Source organism: Perca flavescens, chromosome 5 (genome assembly GCF_004354835.1).
Source record: "Perca flavescens isolate YP-PL-M2 chromosome 5, PFLA_1.0, whole genome shotgun sequence".
NCBI lineage: Eukaryota > Metazoa > Chordata > Actinopteri > Perciformes > Percidae > Perca > Perca flavescens.
This window is the reverse complement of record NC_041335.1, coordinates 36,516,495-36,536,388: the sequence shown is the minus strand read 5'-3', so window position 1 is coordinate 36,536,388 and position 19,894 is coordinate 36,516,495. Positions and strand designations below refer to the sequence as shown.

Below are 19,894 nucleotides of genomic sequence, written 5' to 3'. Positions count from 1 at the left end.
CTACACAAAATGAAAGCTAAGTTAAATCAAGCATACACCGCTTAAGGTCTGTGTGCCGCACGTGTACGCAGGTGCAGTGTGTGTGTTGACGTGGCGCGCGTCCGTCCATGCGTCCGTCGGGGGACCCGAGTCCGAACTCGGTGCTCCATAACAGGGACAACGTCAGCGGGAAGCAGACACGCTGATTTATAACTCCAAGCAGAAGAACAGCTGCTCTGCTCGCGGTCAACTAACCTCGTTCTGGACGGATATCCATCCACTTCTTAATTTAGTATGACCATTACAACCTCACTGATACGACGCACACACTGTCAGACGTGGCCTTTAACAGGCCAGGTGCATGGAGAACACCTTTCTTTCTTTCTTTATTTCTTTCTTAGTAGTACTAAAGGGCGCAGGTTTTGTTTCAACATTGGAGGGGACACTTTACAACCGGGGGGTCTGGGGGGTCGTCCCACAGAAAGATTCAAGCATCTTCGTTTTCCTGCATTCTGGGGATTTCATTTTAAGCGACAATTTGTGTAACACTCGAAGCCAGCTTCATTTGACGGAGAAAGAGAAAGAAAAGACACGCAGGGACCGTGCTTTTTTGGCCACTGCAACACAAACATGCTGCGCAGAAAGCTTAAGATGGTACGGTCCAGTATAGGGGTGTCTGAAATCGTGTGGAAACACATTTACAGGTAAGAAGGATATATACATGTTTTGAGGCCCCCTGAACTGTTATTTTAGCCTCTTTCGGGGAGTGGGTCATATGTTTTGACGGGGGGTCAAATCTACCTCTTCTGAGTATTGGGGAGGGGGGGGCGGACACATATCCCCCTGTATCCCCCCCTAGAAATCTACGCCTATGGTAGTAGTGATGGGCTAGATTCTGATAACCTCCTGCTGTTTGCTGATTGGGCATGTCACTGTAAAGGGAATGGCAAAGCATTGTGGGCTTCGGTGGAGAAACCGGGCGCTCTGTGGGAGACAGGATCCCTCCGATAAGTGAGTGCCTCAAGGTCTGGAAGCCGGCCCACCTCGGGATAACAGGCAAAGGAATATAGCAGGACCCGTATCTGCCCCAGTTTACGCTCCCACCAACACATCTCATCAACAATCTCTCTCTCTCTCTCTCTCTCTCTCTCTCTCTCTCTAAACTGAAAACAGCTGCTCGGAATACCAGACTGATGAAACCCTGTTTAGAGCTTTTCTTTTTCTTCCTGCTGTACAATCTCGTTTTATTAGCATGGAGTGAAGCGTTTAAGGTACAATTACAGAGGGGAAAACATTTCTTTATGTGAGCTGAACAGTAGTGGTTATGGCAATGAGGGGGCTACATATATACACTTATGTACTTATATAGGACCAGTCCAACAGCACATTAAACTGCCCCCCCCCCCCCTCCCTGTTCTAACGGTACATGTCAACAGTATGGCTGAACACAGAACTTTGATACTTTTAAAAAGGCACAGACCAAATTGCCTTTGTATCGAGTATCGACAAATACCTCGTCATTCAATACCTAAGGAGTTAATCTCATCAGAGTCAGTGAGCCAATAAGCACGCAGCATGCTTCTACCGAGATCTACCAACGCTTGTGATTGGCTGTCGTCGTAGAGACATGCAGGATAAACTCTACGTTACAGAGAGACGGGCCTTACGTTGTCATTTCTTTTTGTCAAAATGGATTTCATAGAACGGTTGGTTCAGGACCTGGTATGGACACCAGTGATCGCCCCCGCTTCCCAGGATTGGACATTTGATGGGACCGCCACTAGCAGGTATCAGTTTCTCCTTCATGAACACTGACAAGCAAACAAAACAAGCTCCACCCTCTTATAAACCGCAATGGCAACACCCAATTGGGACGATTGCTTTCACTCGTGGGCTGTCTGCTCCCAAATTTCACAAACAGACCAAGATGGCGGCTCGCTTCGAAAAATTGTTCACCAACATGTGTTTCAGATCAACAACGGTCAACCGGAAAATAATTTTTGGGTGTTTTCGAGAGGCGGTGAGTCAAATGGCAAACGAGGAGCAGGCAACTCGACGCCACGTTTCTCAAAAGTCACCTCAGAATGCTCCCAGAATGCATTGCACGGCTGCTTACAGAGACAACGAATGGAAAGCGTGGAAATGACATCGCCAGTGGACATGTACCTAAACAGTTCGATACAAGTATGGCTGCAAGTAACTGAAGCGTTCATTCAAACGATGCCTTCGACTGGTCCATTGAAAAGTTGATTAGTTAATTCATCCTTAGTTATTTTTTTAACGAAAAAACTCACCCAAATTCACCGCTTCCAGCTTCATAACTGTGACAGTTTGACAAAACAAACCATTTAAAACACCACGGGCTCTCGTAAAATCTAATGGCTGTTTTCTAACCTTTTTGAATATGTTACAGTCTAGACGATTAAGCAATTAATTAACAAAATGATCATTGGTTGCAACTACAATGTTTTCAAATCACTTGTTCAGACTGACAAACCATAGACCAACATATCCAAATGAAGGATATTTACAGGTCAATTATGAGTTAAATGATTAATCCATGATCAGAAATAGTTTCAGGACTGTGGTCGCCTTGGGGAGTGAGTCTGTGCTGATAAATCCTCCCATCCCCCCCCCACCCCACACCCCCTTCCCTGCACCAGGGCTCCAGGTTAACACCACAGAACAGACATGACTAAGCTGGTATTCACATGACATATGATACGTGTCTCCCCCTCCCACATCTCCATCCCCCAGAGTAGGGTTGCAGAATTCCAGAAATATTCAAGGTGGAAACTTTCCATGTGGGAAATTAATGGGAATTAACAGGACAAAAATACAAAATACAAAGAGTTATTTGCTCATGCTGTGTTGACCATGTCATAAGCAACAAGAAAGAAACATGTTACTACATCATAAGCAGACATAATCCATTCATTTGTCAAATATATAGCCTACAATGTGCGATGTGCCATGTGGGGAGATCGCGAGCTAGCAAGTTAGCTAACCGGGAAAGGTAGTATAAAAAAATGTTTAGCCGACAATGTGGGCACCGTGCAAACTTTGAGATTTTAAAGTGGACAACGAATTTATAAGAAGAAATGTTTCATGATAAAGAATGAATGGAAATAAGAATCATTAAAACATCCCCATTAGCATTAGCAGGCTCAATCAAGCTACACCCCACAGGGTAACAGCTAGCTAGCAAAAACTAGCATGTGTTACACAAAGAATGGGACAAAGTTAAAGCTTCGCCGTCTCATTTTGAAACTCACCCAAGTTAAATATGATCTTGTTCATACGACAGAAAAACTAGCAGGTGTTTAAAACGGTGTATACTTTGCTTTAGGCCACTATCTGAAATATCAGACTGGATGACCGGCGCTCCTGCTGATCCTTAATGTATTTATTTACGTATATTTTATCCTTATTTTATGTTTACTCTGATGAAGGTCTTGACCGAAAGCTGACCTTTTGCAACCCTAACCCAGCGCTTCATTTCGTGGCAAAAATTGAGCAGCTGTGGATGAGAAATAGCGAGAATCTGCATTTCCATTGCTTCAACCTCGACTCCTCTGTCTTTGAGACTCTGAATAACTCAACTCAAGTGACCATCCACTACACAAGGATTGCGATTGTTTGAAAGTAGAGACCGAACACGTGTAGACCAGCAGTTTCCTCTATTAATAGCTTGAGATTTTTTTGTTTATTGAAAAGGCTTTAATATGCAACTCTGCAACTGTTTTGCTTTTGTTTGGAATACACACATATGTGGTCATCTCTAAACGAAAAAAAAGATATTTTGGAGTGAACTCAGGGCTTGTTAGAGATGTTCACCTTTGGCCAAAATTTCTCTCAACTCTAGGGCTGCCCCCTCTTAGTCGATTAGTCGACTAATCGGTCGTTTCGTCTTAGTCAACTTAGATTTCTTTAGTCCATTAGTCATGTTTGATGCTTTTTTTCATGCTGAATGACTTATTTCCAAGAAAACGTACGAGCACATCTCTGGTAAACACAAGAAATAAAGTGGTGCTTTTGCGTGACTCTTTGCAGAGAAACTCAGATTTACAGATCTGTCGATTAAATCAACTAATCGATTAGTCGGTATGATTGAATGAGTGTTAGTCGACTAGGAATTTCTTCAATCGAGCACAGCCCTACTCAACTCAACACACAACTTCGCCCCAAATTTTCACAGGGCAAAAAAAAAAAAAAAAGCAATGTACCAAACTGCGCCGCTCTGTAACTCTGGCCAAACACAGCCAAAGAGAAAAACACATTAATTGATAAAAAAAAAAAAAAAAAAAAAAACACACATTTGCACACATATTCATCTTGGCACATCAAAGGGATTCATTAATGTCGCTGAACGCGGGGAGTCTGCGGCGGGAGAGTGGAAGATGTTGGATATCCTTTCCTCAAAGGGCGCTGGGATGCTCCTGACGGGCCGCGCGCTGGAGAAGCCAGCGAGCGCTATAAACAGAATTTGTAATGCCGGGCGGGCGCGCGGGTGGGTGGGTTAACGTAGTGAACTAGCGGAGCATGGGGTAGAGGGAGGAATTGACGCCAACTCATGCTTTTCCACAGAGACCGGAGAGGGAAGGATACAGACCAGGACTGACGCCATTTGACACGGTTCTTTACAAGAGATGTTGGGAAGCCGACACACACGTGCTCCTGTAGGACTCCATTAGAAGGGCTTTATGTGGAGCTACTAACGCTGCAGATTATCATCATCTACTGATTTTAGGGCTGCAACTAACGATTTTTTTCTCCATTAACCCTCCTGTTTGTCCTCCGTTCAAATTTGACCCATTTTTTCAAATTTTCAAAAAGAAGTTGTGTGTAACGTGGATGGTTCTCTACAACGTTCTTCACAAGTCAAAGAAATGATTAGTTCACTTCTTTTATTGAATTTGGGTGTTTTATTAAATTTTAAAGCATTTGGAGAAATAAAATCATAAAAGAACGTTGGAAAAAAAAAATCCAAAATGTCGGGAAAAAGATTCAATAAACGTGGGAAGAAAAAACACAAAAACGTCAAAAGACGCTGAAAGAAATCGACAAAGACACATCGGGAAAAGTGACAAAAATGTTGAAAAAGAGACACAAAAACCTTGTGGTTAAAGCGACAAAAGTGTTGAAAAAGACGACCAAAAAGTTGCCTGGTCAACGGGAAGACAACACAAGGGTTAATGGATTAGTCGGTGGTCTCTAAAATGTCAGAAAACGGTGAAAAATGTCAATCGGCGTTCACTGATCACAGAGGAGAGGAGAAACTAGAAAATATTCACATTTAAGAAGCTGACATCAGAGAATTTGTTAATAAACAATTATCAAAATAGTCAGCAATTAACTGAGTCTTTATCTTTGCGTATCTACCGAAAACCTTCTCCTGCTAAAGTCCTTTAGTGACTCAATGACTCAAATCGATAAATCAGTTATCAAAATAGCTGCCGATTAAATGAATACTTGGCAACTAATCGATTCATCTTTGCAGCTCCGGATTTATACATGTAAAGGCACGCAAAGTGGAACATTTGTAACATGTTGTGGTTATATAATCCTCACTACGAACTGCTTTGGTTTGTGTTGCACTAATTAGACCTGACCTCGATTATTTCTGTGTAACATGAAAGTAATTGCTGAGACACACAGTTGCCTAAAATACAGTTTCAACTGCAATCACTTAAAATGCTTCTATTTTGAAACGTTAAAGTGCTATAACATCAGTAAAAACATCTGCCCCCCACCGTCTCCTTCTCAAAATAAATCATGATTCATCTAATATTTCAAAACCAATTTTTGGCCAAATTTAATTTAATTTCCTCCAGCCCTAGCGCTGAGTTCATTACCGAAATGAATCACTCCAGGCGAGCGCTCTCAGCCAGCGATGGCATTTCTGCGGTTGCTCGCAATCTGGTTTTCATTGAACGCTGTCACAAAATTGATGTAGATGTGTTTTTCCTTTGAAGGAAAAAAAAAATTATCTTTTAAAAAAATTACAAACCTAGTCGAAAATATGTTCGCTCTGTTGACACAGCGCTTGGTTGAAAAAATATTTGCGCGCCAACATTCAGGAACACAACACTGAGGGTTGTCAGAATGTGAGGCCTTGCACACTGTTCCCTCTGTTGCAAAGTTATCCACAGAGCCTCACCTGAACATCCCCCACCCCCCTCCTCCTCTCCCTCCCCCCCTCCCCCGCCGACACTTGCACACTTTACACACACAAACGCGTAGCACGCATGGATACACACACATACATGCACATTCGCACACACACACACACACACACGCGCAGCAAGGTGAGCGAAATGCCAAAGTGAGCCACCTGATGAAAAGACACCTCCATACAAACAGCGTTTGCTCATGCAGGAGGAGGCTCTTTTATTCGGCGGGACAATGTCTCTGTTGACTTTTTCTTTGTCTGCACATTTTCAAGCACCGAAAGCAGCAGAAAAGAACGGGAAAAAAGAAGTCAAAGAGGCGTGCAACCGTAGCCACCGACATGTTCGGACTCATACAAGCTGAGGTTCGTATATCAATCGCAAACAATCTCCCACTCAACAACCGTGCTCGGGAGGAGAGCTGCAAAGGTTAATCGATTAGTTGTCAACTATGGAGAGAATGACCAACTATTTTATCGGTCTGTCTGTCTGTCTGTCTGTCTGTCTGTCTGTCTGTCTGTCTGTCTGTGTGGCGAGCCCTGGCATTTTACTGTACAAGTCTGTTACATTCAAGTGAAAATGAAGGATTCTGACAAACCATTACCTACATATGTTTGGAGCCGCAAAAGATGAATAAATTAGTTAAATTAATCTATTTATTATATCTATCATATTTACTATTTTGATAATCGATTTATCGGTTTGAGTCATTTCAGGTTGTTGTTTTTTACTGGCCCCGTCAAAAAACGTTTTTAAAAAAACATGAAAAAAATATCGAAAAAAGTCAAACTTCGAAAAGAAAATACATTAAAAAAAATAAATAAAAAACATAAAAAATCTTCACAAATGTAAACAAAAACGACAAAAAATTTCCAAAAAAATTAAAAACATTAAAAGCATCAAGCTCATTGGGCATGTAGGTTGTTATATCTACTTGCCCCGGGCCATCCGGCAACTAGGGGTGCATGACACATCGACTCAATATCGTTATCGCGATATCACGCGCCATGTTGTATTGAAAGTGTTGGACCAGTCCAAAAAAAAACTGTGTTTTCCCAAAAGTTTTGTAATTTTACATATGTTTAAAAATATCAAAATTAATATCGATATTGCAATATTCATTATCGATATCGCAATATCACACTTTGTCAATATCGTGCAACGTTACCGGCAACCCTTACTGTTGAACCCTGCATTTTCTATGGGAAACAAGTTCAAATTCTCTGATGTCAGCGTTGTTAAATGTGAATATTGTTCTAGTGTCTTCTCTCCTCTGGGACAGTAAACTGAATATCTTTGAGTTGGGGACAAAACGAGACATTTGAGGATGTCATCTTGGGCTTTTTGGGAAACACTGATCCACATTTTTCACCATTTTCTGACATTTTAGAGACCAGAGGCAATAATCCACCGATTAATCGCCAATGAAAATGATGGTTAGTTGCAGCCCTATTCGGGAGGGTTCGATTGTCCCGCTGCGTGTTTTGATGAAGATACATTTGTGCGGCTAACCTCGCTCTCGCCAACGTGCCACCTCTCACACACACAAGAGGCATTTCACTCCTCGGCGCCGATGATGATGATGTACTCGCCGAGTTATCTAAAAGTGCTGAGGAAGCTGACAAGCGGTGGCGTCAAGCAGAGTGTTTTGTTCGCCAATTAAATCTGGCACTAGTCTGTCACTACGGGAACAATGAGGCCATAATCACATCAATGAATACACAAACAATACGCTGACTCGGGTAAGTAAAAGTACTTACACCACACTGTAAAAATACCCTGTTGCAAGTAAAAGTCCTGCATTGAAAATGTTACTTTAGTAAAAGTCTGTAAGTATCATCAGGAAAATGTACTTAAAATATTAAAAGTAAAATCCTCCCATTGTAGAAACTGAAAACAATCCAAACAGTTGTGTGTTTAATGGTCTCATCATGTCAGCTGTGGGTCTATATATATCGTTGGGTAGCTTAATTTATAACAAAACATCATATTTTATAAACTGCATGTGTTTAGAGTACAACAAAAACTAAACTTGTAAAGTAACTAAAGCTGTAACAGATGAATGTAGAGGAGTAACTAAAATAACTAGTAACTAAAGCTGTAAGTAACTAGTAACTAAAGCTGTAACAGATGAATGTAGCGGAGTAACTAAAGTAACTAGTAACTAAAGCTGGAACAGATGAATGTAGCGGAGTAACTAAAGTAACTAGTTACTAAAGCTGGAACAGATGAATGTAGCGGAGTAACTAAAGTAACTAGTAACTAAAGCTGGAACAGATGAATGTAGCGGAGTAACTAAAGTAACTAGTAACTAAAGCTGGAACAGATGAATGTAGCGGAGTAACTAAAGTAACTAGTAACTAAAGCTGGAACAGATGAATGTAGCGGAGTAACTAAAGTAACTAGTAACTAAAGCTGGAACAGATGAATGTAGCGGAGTAACTAAAGTAACTAGTAACTAAAGCTGGAACAGATGAATGTAGCGGAGTAACTAAAGTAACTAGTAACTAAAGCTGTAACAGATGAATGTAGAGGAGTAACTAAAATAACTAGTAACTAAAGCTGTAACAGATGAATGAAGAGGAGTAACTAAAGTAACTAGTAACTAAAGCTGTAACAGATGAATGAAGAGGAGTATCTAAAATAACTAGTAACTAAAGCTGTAACAGATGAATGTAGCGGAGTAACTAAAGTAACTAGTAACTAAAGCTGTAACAGATGAATGTAGCGGAGTAACTAAAGTAACTAGTAACTAAAGCTATAACAGATGAATGTAGAGGAGTAACTAAAGTAACTAGTAACTAAAGCTGGAACAGATGAATGTAGCGGAGTAACTAAAGTAACTAGTAACTAAAGCTGGAACAGATGAATGTAGCGGAGTAACTAAAGTAACTAGTAACTAAAGCTGGAACAGATGAATGTAGCGGAGTAACTAAAGTAACTAGTTACTAAAGCTGGAACAGATGAATGTAGCGGAGTAACTAAAGTAACTAGTAACTAAAGCTGGAACAGATGAATGTAGCGGAGTAACTAAAGTAACTAGTAACTAAAGCTGGAACAGATGAATGTAGCGGAGTAACTAAAGTAACTAGTAACTAAAGCTGTAACAGATGAATGTAGCGGAGTAACTAAAGTAACTAGTAACTAAAGCTGGAACAGATGAATGTAGCGGAGTAACTAAAGTAACTAGTAACTAAAGCTGGAATAATAGTACTTAGTTACATTCCACCACTGGAAAAAAGCTCTCTCTGCCCCCCCGCTCAGCACAGCAGGCAGAAGTCTGGTGGAACATCTCTGCAGACATTAAACCTCCTCCTCCGCTCTCAGTGGATTACAGCAGAATGTCAGCTCCGAGCAGGCTTTAAATCAGTTATGCTCGGCCCCTCGGGAGGTGGGGGGGGGGACTCTGCGCTGATCCCATGTACGCCTGTCCCTCATTGCTCATGATAGGGTTGCCACATCCAAATTTTTAAGTTCTCGGGCCTCAAATCCTTCATCGTGTTGCACATCGCAGATTAAAATCACTGCTCGGTGACTCTTGTGCAAGAGTCAGAAGTTTTGAGCAGTGTGTTTTTTTTAAATGCTGCAGAATATATATATATATAAATGCATTACACTGCTTCAGGTGGGTTTATTAAAGGGCTGCAATGCAACCTAACGATTATTTTTATTGTCATTTAATCTGTTGATTGGTTTCTGGATTAATGGAACAGTAGTTTGGTCTCTAAATGTCAGAAAACGGTGAAAAATGTGGATCAGTGTTTCCCAAAAATCCCAAGACGACATCCTAAAATGTCTCGTTTCATGTCTCAGTTTACTGTCCCAGAGGAGAGAAGACACTAGAACAATATTCACATTTAGTTGATAATTTTACTTTTTTTTTTAAATAAAATGACTCAAACTGATTAATTGGTTATTAAAACAGTTGCAGATTCATTTAACAGTTGACAACTTATCGCAGTAGGGGCGCTGAAATGAATCTCTGCATCGATGCATCGATGCATCGCGACGTGGACGATCGTGCACCGATGCAGGGACAGACCATAATAGATTACTGCCTACTGATATTGATGGTTGATTTTTCCGCTCGCCGCTTTTTTGTTTTTGCCTTTTGTCTGCTGTGTTCAGACTCCGCTACGTTCAGGAAGTGTCTTTTTTAACAGCAGATATGTGACTACTTGAAATTTGTTGATGGAAACCATGTGTAGTAATATATAATAACATTGAGGAGGCGATGCATCGTGATATCGATTCGAATCGTTGACCAGTTAAGATTCACAGCCCTACTTTGCAGCTCTCAAAATTCAGACGGCTGTCCTCGACTAACGAAACGCTTAGTTGACTAACACATGATTTAGACTAATCAGTTGTTTGATTCAAAACGACGGATCTGTTCACACATGGCGTCTTTTTTGACAAGAAAAAGTTGACTATAGGGCGCTTTTGTAGTAAAAAAAAGAAAAGAAAAGCTGGCAGCGTTTTGGTTCCAAAAAGCAGCCGAGAGCGTCTTTCGTTGCTATAACAACAGCTACTGCTACAGTATCCCAGAGTGCTATGTGGAGCCGTGATAACGTTAGCTGAAACAAAGTGGTGGAGCGAGCTAGAGAAAGAACAGAGAGAGACAGAGAGAGAGAAAGAGAGAGAGAGAGCAGTGCTAACGTTACATAAAACAAAGTGGTGGAGCGAGCTAGAGAAAGAACAGAGAGAGAAGAGAGAGAGAGAGAGAGAGAGAGAGAGAGAGAGAGAGAGGTGCTAATGTTAGATAAAACAAAGTGGTGGAGCAAGCTAGAGAAAGAACAGAGAGAGAGAGAGAGAGAGAGAGAGAGGTGCTAACGTTAGATAAAACAAAGTGGTGGAGCGAGCTAGAGAAAGAACAGGAAGAGAAAGAGAGAGAGGTGCTAACGTTAGATAAAACAAAGTGGTGGAGCGAGCTAGAGAAAGAACAGGAAGAGAAAGAGAGAGAGGTGCTAACGTTAGATAAAACAAAGTGGTGGAGCGAGCTAGAGAAAGAACAGGAAGAGAGAGAGAGGTACTAACGTTAGATAAAACAGTGGTGGAGCGAGCTAGAGAAAGAACAGAGAGAGAGAGAGAGAGAGAGAGAGGTGCCAACGTTTGATAAAACAAAGTGGTGGAGCGAGCTAGAGAGAGAGAGAGAGAGGCACCAACGTTAGATAAAACAAAGCGAGTTCCCCCTCTTTGTCACTTAATTGACTAAGAGGAAGCAGGCCTAAAAACTACAAACATGTCAGACCAGAAGGGGGAGTTGTAAGTAGACACATGCAGGAAATGTAAAAAAAAAAAGGACACAATGTTCCATCTGTAATTACAGAAATATTTACACCATGCTCGAAGCTATGAAAGTGAAAGAGAAAGAAGTGGAGTCTATCGACCTGGCATGAATCATATGATCTGTTCGGGAGCTGTAACTTTTATGTGTCTCATGCAGCACAAGAACAACAACACACACACACACACACACACACACACACACCTATAAACCAAATCTGTCAGACCCAATGGGGCCTTCCAAGACACACTACAACAAACTGGGACTGTTTGGGGAGAGGCGATGACACAAATGAGAATACCCTGTGGGCAAATATTGATCACACGAGCCAATTAGAGCTTCGACGATTAGTCGACTGATCAATTAGTCAATCAACGGGAAAAATTATATAAATATAACTATTTTGACAATGGATTAATCGTTGAAGTGAATTATCAACCAAAAAAATTGCAGAAAACGCTGTTTCAGCCTCTCAAATATGGAGATTTCCTGCTTTGTTTTGTTTTATATTATGTTAAACTTAATATATTTGGGGTTTGGGACTGACAAAACAAGACACTTAAAGACATTTTTTACTATTTCGCGACATTTGATAGACCAAACGATTGATCGAATAGTTGATCGACAGAAAAAAAACCGCCTGAAACTATTTTGCTAATCGTTAAAGTAATGTTTCACACAGAAATTGTAAAAAAAAGCTGCTCTTTTTAGCCTTTCAAATATGGAGGTTTTTCTGTTTTATATCATATTGTACAACAAGTAGGTCCGGCCAGACAATCTGACATTTGGAACGTGCTCAAATCAGCATGACAGCTCACCCAGAGCCATTTGAGCACACCTGGCGCATCACTTAAAATATTACTCCGCCATTTCAATAGCAACATTGTAACTTCCAGGGCTGAAAAACAGTAATGTTAGCCTACAATATTGATACAATGGATCGTTTTAATTTTGATTTATATGGCGGACTTAGTTTTGAAGAGGATGGGAAGAGCACAAAACGAAAAACATATCTTTGTGTTTTGGACTGACACACAACAAGACAGACAAATCAGCTTGGACTTTTTGAGAAACCGGGATGAACATTTCTCACTATTTTGTGACATTTTATAGAACAAACGATTAAATCGGTAATGAAAATGATCTAGGGCTGTCCTCGACTAAAGAAATTCTTAGTCGACTAACACTTATAGGATTTTGTCAACTAATCGATTAGTTGATTTAATCGACAGAGCTGTGCACTTTGAGAGGTGAAAAGAAATCTTAGTCAACTAAGACCAAAACTAGTTTGATTAGTCAACTAATCGACTAAGAGGTGGCAGCCCTAAAATGATCGTTAGTTGTCGGTATTACATTCTGACGGTATGATAACCTTCAGCACAAATATCACGGTTTATACTGTATTGCAATTACAGCTTTAAAACGTATTATTTTGAAATGTCTGGGTACAAAGTTTTTTTCCATTGAACACAATGCATTTTATTTTTAAACACACTGCACACCGGCAGGGAGACGGATTTCTAAACTGCCCTTTCTGTCCTTGACAACTCGGACAACCACAGCTCATACTGCAGGAACGGTAGGATGGAAAACTGTAGAGCTTTTGAAACCGGGACTTTTTCAAACCGCGATATACCTTCAAACCGGTAACCGGCCCATTTGTAGTTGCAGCCCAAGTAGTCTACATATGCTTGAAGTTTCACTTCCGGTGATTGCTCCGGTGCTGCAGGATATCCCGTCTTTTCGCCGGATGTCCGTTTCCTTCCCCTTTCTTTATGTTGCCGTTCTAATCTCCGGTGGATTCATGAGGACTATGGATAACTGCTCAGGTTGTCCTCGGGTCTATGACCCATTTTCAAAAAGTTTCTATAATCGGAAATTTGAGTTTCTTTCAACCAAATTTTCAAAAGCAATAACGTGGATGGCGCCCTACAACTCTCTTCACACGTTTTATTCAATTTCATAGCATTTTAGGCTAAAAAAATGTTGGGAAAATCTTCAAAAACGTGGGGGGGAAAAAACACACAAAAAGGTCAAAAAGTGCAGAAAAAAACAGTGGGAAAAAGTGACAAAAACATTGAAAATAGTGACAAAAACATCAGTGGAAAAGCAACAAAAGTGTCAAAAAAGACGTCCTAAACATTGAAAAAAAAAAACTTGCATGGTCGACGGGAAGACAACACAAGGGTTAACTGCTCCTCAGATCTCTGCAGGGTAAATCCACACAGCTAGCTACACTATCTGTCCAATCAGAGTTTTCTCTTGCATGACTTTACAGCGGCTCCACACGGACCAGAGCACGTTTTTGTCCCGTCCCAGAATGCTGCGGGGACTAGGCAGACCCTCCTCCGCTCCGCAGCGTGTGGATGGTCGGGCAAAGCAAGACTACAGCCCTTGAAACTGGTTAACCGGCCCATGCCGAAACAATATATTGTTTTTTATAGTCATCGCAATATCAACTGGCGCAATATACATATCGCGAAAGGTTGCGACATATCGCGATAGATACTACCAGATTTTTTGTGTTAGTTGAAAGAAAATATCAGTAGAAAACTGCACTTTAAAGTGTATACGTCATTCTTTTTTAGTAGTGCCTGTCATTGTCCATTCAATGCGCAATTTGTTGTATTTTAAAATAGGGCTGGGCGAAATGAGATTTTTGATAAATGATCATCAGTAATGTGGACATAAAGACTAAGTGGGTAAAGGCAAATAATAGAACAGCTACAACAGTCTGGTAAGGTCAGAAAATGACATCACTTCACTGTAATGCAGCCTTTAAAACCAGGAAAAGACACCACTTACGTCATATCACGATATCCAAAATCTAAGACGATTTCTAGTCTCAAATCACGATATCGATATAATATCGATATATTGCCCAGCCCTATTTTTAAAAAATACTGAAAGCAACAGAAAGGCAGAACTGAGTAGGCTCAAATATCTGTTAATTTAAGTAATATCGTTATCGCGATATTCAATCAACTTTATCGCGTATCGAATATTTTCCTCATATCGTGCAGCCCTAGTTGCAGCCCAAGAGCCAATCGGTGTATTCCACAGACTAAAGATGCATGATGAATGTAGAGTTAGCTGAACTAAGTTCGCTGGCCAGACGCGGGTGCGAGCGGCTGGTAAATATCATCTGACTGTATTGAACTTCATCCAAAGGTGTAAACAACCCCGAATGCCATCCTTAAGAGGTGCTAAGTCGAAGCTCTCATAGTCAATCAAACTCACTGCGTTCGCACTAAAAGCCAGGAGCAATATGGAGGACTTTAAGACGTCTGCGGTGTAAGCCGGCCATTGTCTGCCTGCGTGTTTTCTGCAACGCTGATGATTGACACAGTCAGCTCACTCTGTCCCGTTGACCTCATTCTTTTCTTTTTCTAATATCGGGGGCTTATACCTCTGAATTTTAAGTCCTCTCCAATTATTTGCTACTTTGCCTCAAGTAACAAGAACAACGGGTTTTTTTGTTGATGGTTTTTTTGCCAACTCTACTATGCTGCATAAAAACACAAGGAAGAGTGAGAGGCTTCCACAGCAGACACACAAGACAAAACAAAGCAGATAATAGGCTGTTGAAAATTCTGTCAATTTCTTCAGAGTGTTAGGTGTGTTCCTCGATTATACCAAAAAACTATGGCTGAGACTAACGATTATTTTCACTGCCGATTAATCTGTCCATTATTTCTTTGATTAATAGTTTCTTCAATTTATAAATTAATTGTTCAGTCTCTAAAATGTCAGAAAATTGTAAAAACAAAAAAAATGTGGATCACGTCTTGTTTTGTCCCCAACTCAGAGATATTCAGTTTACTGTCACAGAGGAGAGAAGAAACTAGAATAATACTCACATTTAACAAGCTGCAATCTGAGAACTTTTTTCATTTTGTCATAAAAAAAGATTCAAACCTTGTATCGATTATCAAAAATAGATGGCAACTAAACGTTTGATCTTTGCAGATCTACCCAAAACCATTTTTCCTGCTAAAAATCGTTCAGAAAAAGCATAAAATACGACATTGCCTTTGCATTCCTTCACGTTTATATATCTCTGACAACATTCCTGCCAAACTCTGTCGGCCCAAAAGCAACGAGAGAGACAAATCTATGTATCACCAGAGTAGCCATTTAGTTAATGAGCCCCAACGGAGACCTCCAATGAAGCCATCAAGACTGCTCAGAATAACAATGGTCAACTAACGCCTTTCTAATTGAATGGAAGGTGGAGAGAGGGAGGCGAGGGGAGTGGGCCAGGAACGGTGAAAAGGAGACAGAAAAGAGGGGAGGGAAAGGGGGGGGGGGTCTTTTCAGTCAGATGCCTGCCAGGCATTAACGAAAGTACTTGTTTTTTGGGGGGTGGGAGGGGATGTGACACGGATTGGGGGATGGACGAGCTCCAAAGAACACAGCTCTCCAGCAGGGATTATTTCAAGGAAGTTTGCATAGTTCAATTGTATTTAGTAGGTTAGCATTCCAAATATTCCAATTGGTTGAATTGCTTAAAATCACGCACGTTTGTTTGGAATCGCTATTTGTCGTCACTACGTTTATAACCTCTTAGAGTGGGATTTTTTTTTATCGTGATATTTCTCATAGAGCTGCAACGATTAGTCAATCGACAGAAAAATAATCGGCAACTATTTTGATAATCGATTTACCGTAATTTTTCACACAAAAAATAGCAGAAAATGCTGCTTTCAGTCTCATAAATATGGAGATTTCCAGCTCTTTTCTATTTCATCCTCATATTAAACTGAATATCTTTGGGTTTGGACAACACAAGACATTTAAAGACATCAGCTTGGAGTTGGATTTTTTCCCCCCTTTTTTTCTGACATTTCATAGACCAAACAATTAATCGATAATGAAAATAATCATTAGTTTCAGCCCTAGTATTCGTCACTATGTTTATAACACGTTCTTTGACCTTAATGTTGGATTTTTTTTTTTATCATCAATTGTCTTATGTGGCTCATGTTTGCAGCATTGCCAACTATTGTAAGGTCTCCGTGTTTTATTAACCGGTAGTTAGGGCATGTTTAATATGTGATATGTATGGATTAAACTGCAGAAACCAATGCAGCATTTACTGGTGCGATTGCAACAAGTCGGTTGAACCTTTGCAAAAAAACTCTGCATCAACAACACTTACTTAAGACTGTCAACCTTATCTAGACTTTTAAAAGTCTCTGAACAACAGTTGTCATGGACACAGCAGTGAAATGCCTCCTGTGTGTGTCAGAGCGAGATATTACGTTGTTGTTACTGTAGGATATGACTTCAGGGACAGCTTTGGTTGTTTTTTTTCAATTTTCTGCAGAGAATGTGTGCAAACAGCCTGCAGGATTTTAAAGAGCTGATAGTTACTATCTTGATAGTTACTATCCTGAAGAAAAACCTTCATTACAAACACAAGTACTAAATGGAAAGCAATTAAGCGGCCGACTTTAAAAATATCTTGCAATTCTAAAATACATTTTAGAAGAATACTAGCCTCTACACTGCAAGTGCACATAGGAAACTCAAAGTGACGTTTAGGGCTGCAAGTAACGTTTATTTTCATTGTCGATTAATCTGTCGATTATTTTCTGGATTAATTGATTGCTGTGTAAAATGTCAGAAAATGTGTTTCCCAAAAAGCCCAAGATGACGTCCTCAAATGTCTCGTTTTGTCCACAACTCAAACAAGAGATATTCAGTTTACTGTCACAGTGGAGAGAAGACACGAGAAAATTTTCACATTTAACAAGCTGCAATCAGAGAATATTTTACATTTTAAAAAAATGACTCAACCCCATTAATTTGATTATCAAAATAGTTGGTGATTAATTGAACGGTTGACAACTAATCGATTTGTCTTTGCAGCTCTAGCCTATACAATCAATAGGCTATGCAGCGTGAGTGTGAGGGGATTTTTCGACAAGGAAATGCCATAAATCCTTCAAAAATGACAAAGAAAGGCTAATGTGTCTGAACTTTGAGCCGAATGAGAAGTTGTCAAATGTGAGGCTTGTCGAAAAGGGAGGGGGGTGGTGGTGGCAGCCAGCGAGAAATTTATATCCCCAAAAAAAAAGAACAAAGAAGTAGTTAGTAGGACTCCTTGAGAGGCCACTCGGAGGGAATATGGCGGTCTGGCAGTGCACAGGGAACTTTAACGCGCGGCCAAACAAAGTTTTTCACGGAGTGAAAAGAGACTGATTCGAAGGGAAGAGAAACACGTCGACGGCGAGGGGACACTTACTGTTCTTGCACTCGGAGACAGTGAACCGTTGGATATGTACGGGTTGCTGAGGTCTGGGATCATGAGAAACGGGTAGCCAGGATAGTGAGGACTCTTAAAAAAGCCACCATCTTGCTGCCTCCTTAGGGCTGCAGAAGGAGACAGAAAGAGGGAGAGGGAGGAAAAGTCAGTCTTTAAAAAGAGACACAAACGCGATACATAAATGCTAGCTAAAGCACACACAAAGTATCGAGGGTGTTTGTGTGTTTTTTTTAATAATTTTGTTTACCTTCACTGAAGTAGTCTCTCGCTTTCTCGTAACTTTCTAAGTCGGGTCTGGTTTGGGGGCGCCTCTCTGCTTGCTGACAGGGAAAGAAATGTACACACAGAAGGGGAAGAAACTATTGTAACTTTCAACAGCATTAAAGCAAGTTTAGTTGTTGTCGATTCCCAATTCCCTCAATATGTGGATACAGAGGAGTCCAAATACATTTCTCTCCGACCCACGGTGCAACATGTAGCCTAGGCTATGCACAACAAGTAACAAATAGCCTAATGTATACAATATAGCCTACACATGCATGCTAAATGGTGCAGAAGTCAGGCAAAACATAACAGTAGCAACTAAACAACTAAAGCAATTTAAAAAACGTGCATTATTAAAGGACAAATATGAAATGAAAGTGTAAAAAAGTGTCCCTATGGTTCTTTTACAGCCTATATTGGCAGTGTGCTTACCTCTGAGTCCGACGAGCTGCTGTTGTTTTCCGACTCGTTCACTAAGGAGGATTTCACATCATCCAAATCCCTTTCCGCTGACACATTCTCGGATATCTTTTCCTCCGGCTCCCCTTCGTCTTTAAACGAGATCATCTCATCATTGGCCCCCAAATCATCCCCACCGCCTCCGTTCAACTGTGGCATTTTTGCAGAATAACGTTAGATATCAGAAGAAGGAGGAGGGGAGGGAAACAACCGCAATAACAAATGACTTTTCTTTTCTTTTCTTTATCAGATCAGCGTAGTCCAGACGAGTCCCCCGCCGTAGTAGTGAACTATAACTGCAAGAAAGTGTCGATGCTTTTTTTCTTATTTTTTAAAAGACCCTTTTCATCCTCTGAACGGGCTCCAGTAGTCCATGACGAGCCTCGATCGCGATGATAATCCACACAGTTAAATGTCGCGACAGAGATCGAAAAATATCGATATCGTGTGTTTGGCGTCCGCGGCCGGATGCGCAGCAACTTGGCAAAGTTTGGTGTCCTTTCGCAGCCTGCGGATAACTTGTGGCCCCTGCGTGTCTCTCCTGGTTGCGCTGCCGAGGAATAGGACTCTCTTCTCCTCCTCCTACGGAGCCCGGGGACCACATAAACTACACTAGTCCGAGAGGGTTACTCAAGCGAAAGCAACAACAAGACGCACGTCCGATTTCATCTCCTGATATCCATGTGTGAGAAAACAATGGCTCGAGTTATAAAAAATAAATAAAAAAAATACAGAAAAAAAAATAAACACGAGAGGGTCAGCCACTCGCTTGTTTTACCCCCCCCAGAAAAAAAGAACTGCTAAAGTTTACAAAATAGGAAGAAAGAAAAAAAAACGATGCAAACGTGTAAAAAATCAAACGTTCAGCTGGATGTAGTCGCCCTTTCCCTCCACATTGCTGCCGGGGAATGCGCCCTGAAAAACTACTTGGTTGTTCAAGTGGAAGAAAAAGCGCAGCCCCGTCCGTAGGGGAGGAGTTTGCACTGAAAACCGACACTTCATTCAACGCCATGTAGATCAGCTATTCTTTACCCTCGAGCCACCACACCACGCAGGGAAACGAGGGCATTCACAACAGAAAAGTGGATGTTTGCACATGGGGAAATAGAGATGCACATGAATGGCATTGTTATGTATTCACTAAGATGACGATTCTTCTATTATTGCAGATTATATCAAAAATAAGTGGAAGAAGTCAGCCAGTGTTGTGACTTGGAAAATAAACACAATTGTATGTTTTTATAGTTTATAGGTTCCATATTGTAGGCTAAAACATTTCCATGTCTGCTTTGATTTTAAAGCAGGTTGAGGTCGCAAAGATTAATGGATTAATCGATTAGTTGTCAACTGTTAAATTAATCGCCAACTATTTTGATAATCGATTAATCGTGTTGAGTTATTTTGTTTAATGAAAAATAAGCTAAATGGCTCTGATTTCAGCGCGTTAAATGTGAATATTTTTCT

At 40.7% G+C, this 19,894-nt stretch overlaps 1 protein-coding gene across 2 annotated transcripts in view; it reads right to left on the bottom strand.

Moving 5' to 3' along the window:
* The window catches only part of tcf7l1b (transcription factor 7 like 1b), an 89,989-nt gene extending 70,616 nt beyond the window's left edge, over positions 1-19,373 (bottom strand). For both annotated transcript variants that reach the window (XM_028577122.1, XM_028577123.1), the window contains exons 1-3: positions 18,404-19,373; positions 17,955-18,027; positions 17,687-17,814 (exon numbers count right to left, since the gene is read on the bottom strand). In XM_028577122.1, the coding sequence (XP_028432923.1) occupies positions 17,687-17,814; positions 17,955-18,027; positions 18,404-18,589 (387 nt within the window). In that variant the 5' untranslated portion in view covers positions 18,590-19,373. The remainder of the gene's footprint in view (positions 1-17,686; positions 17,815-17,954; positions 18,028-18,403) is intronic.
* Positions 19,374-19,894: the final 521 nt, after the last annotated feature.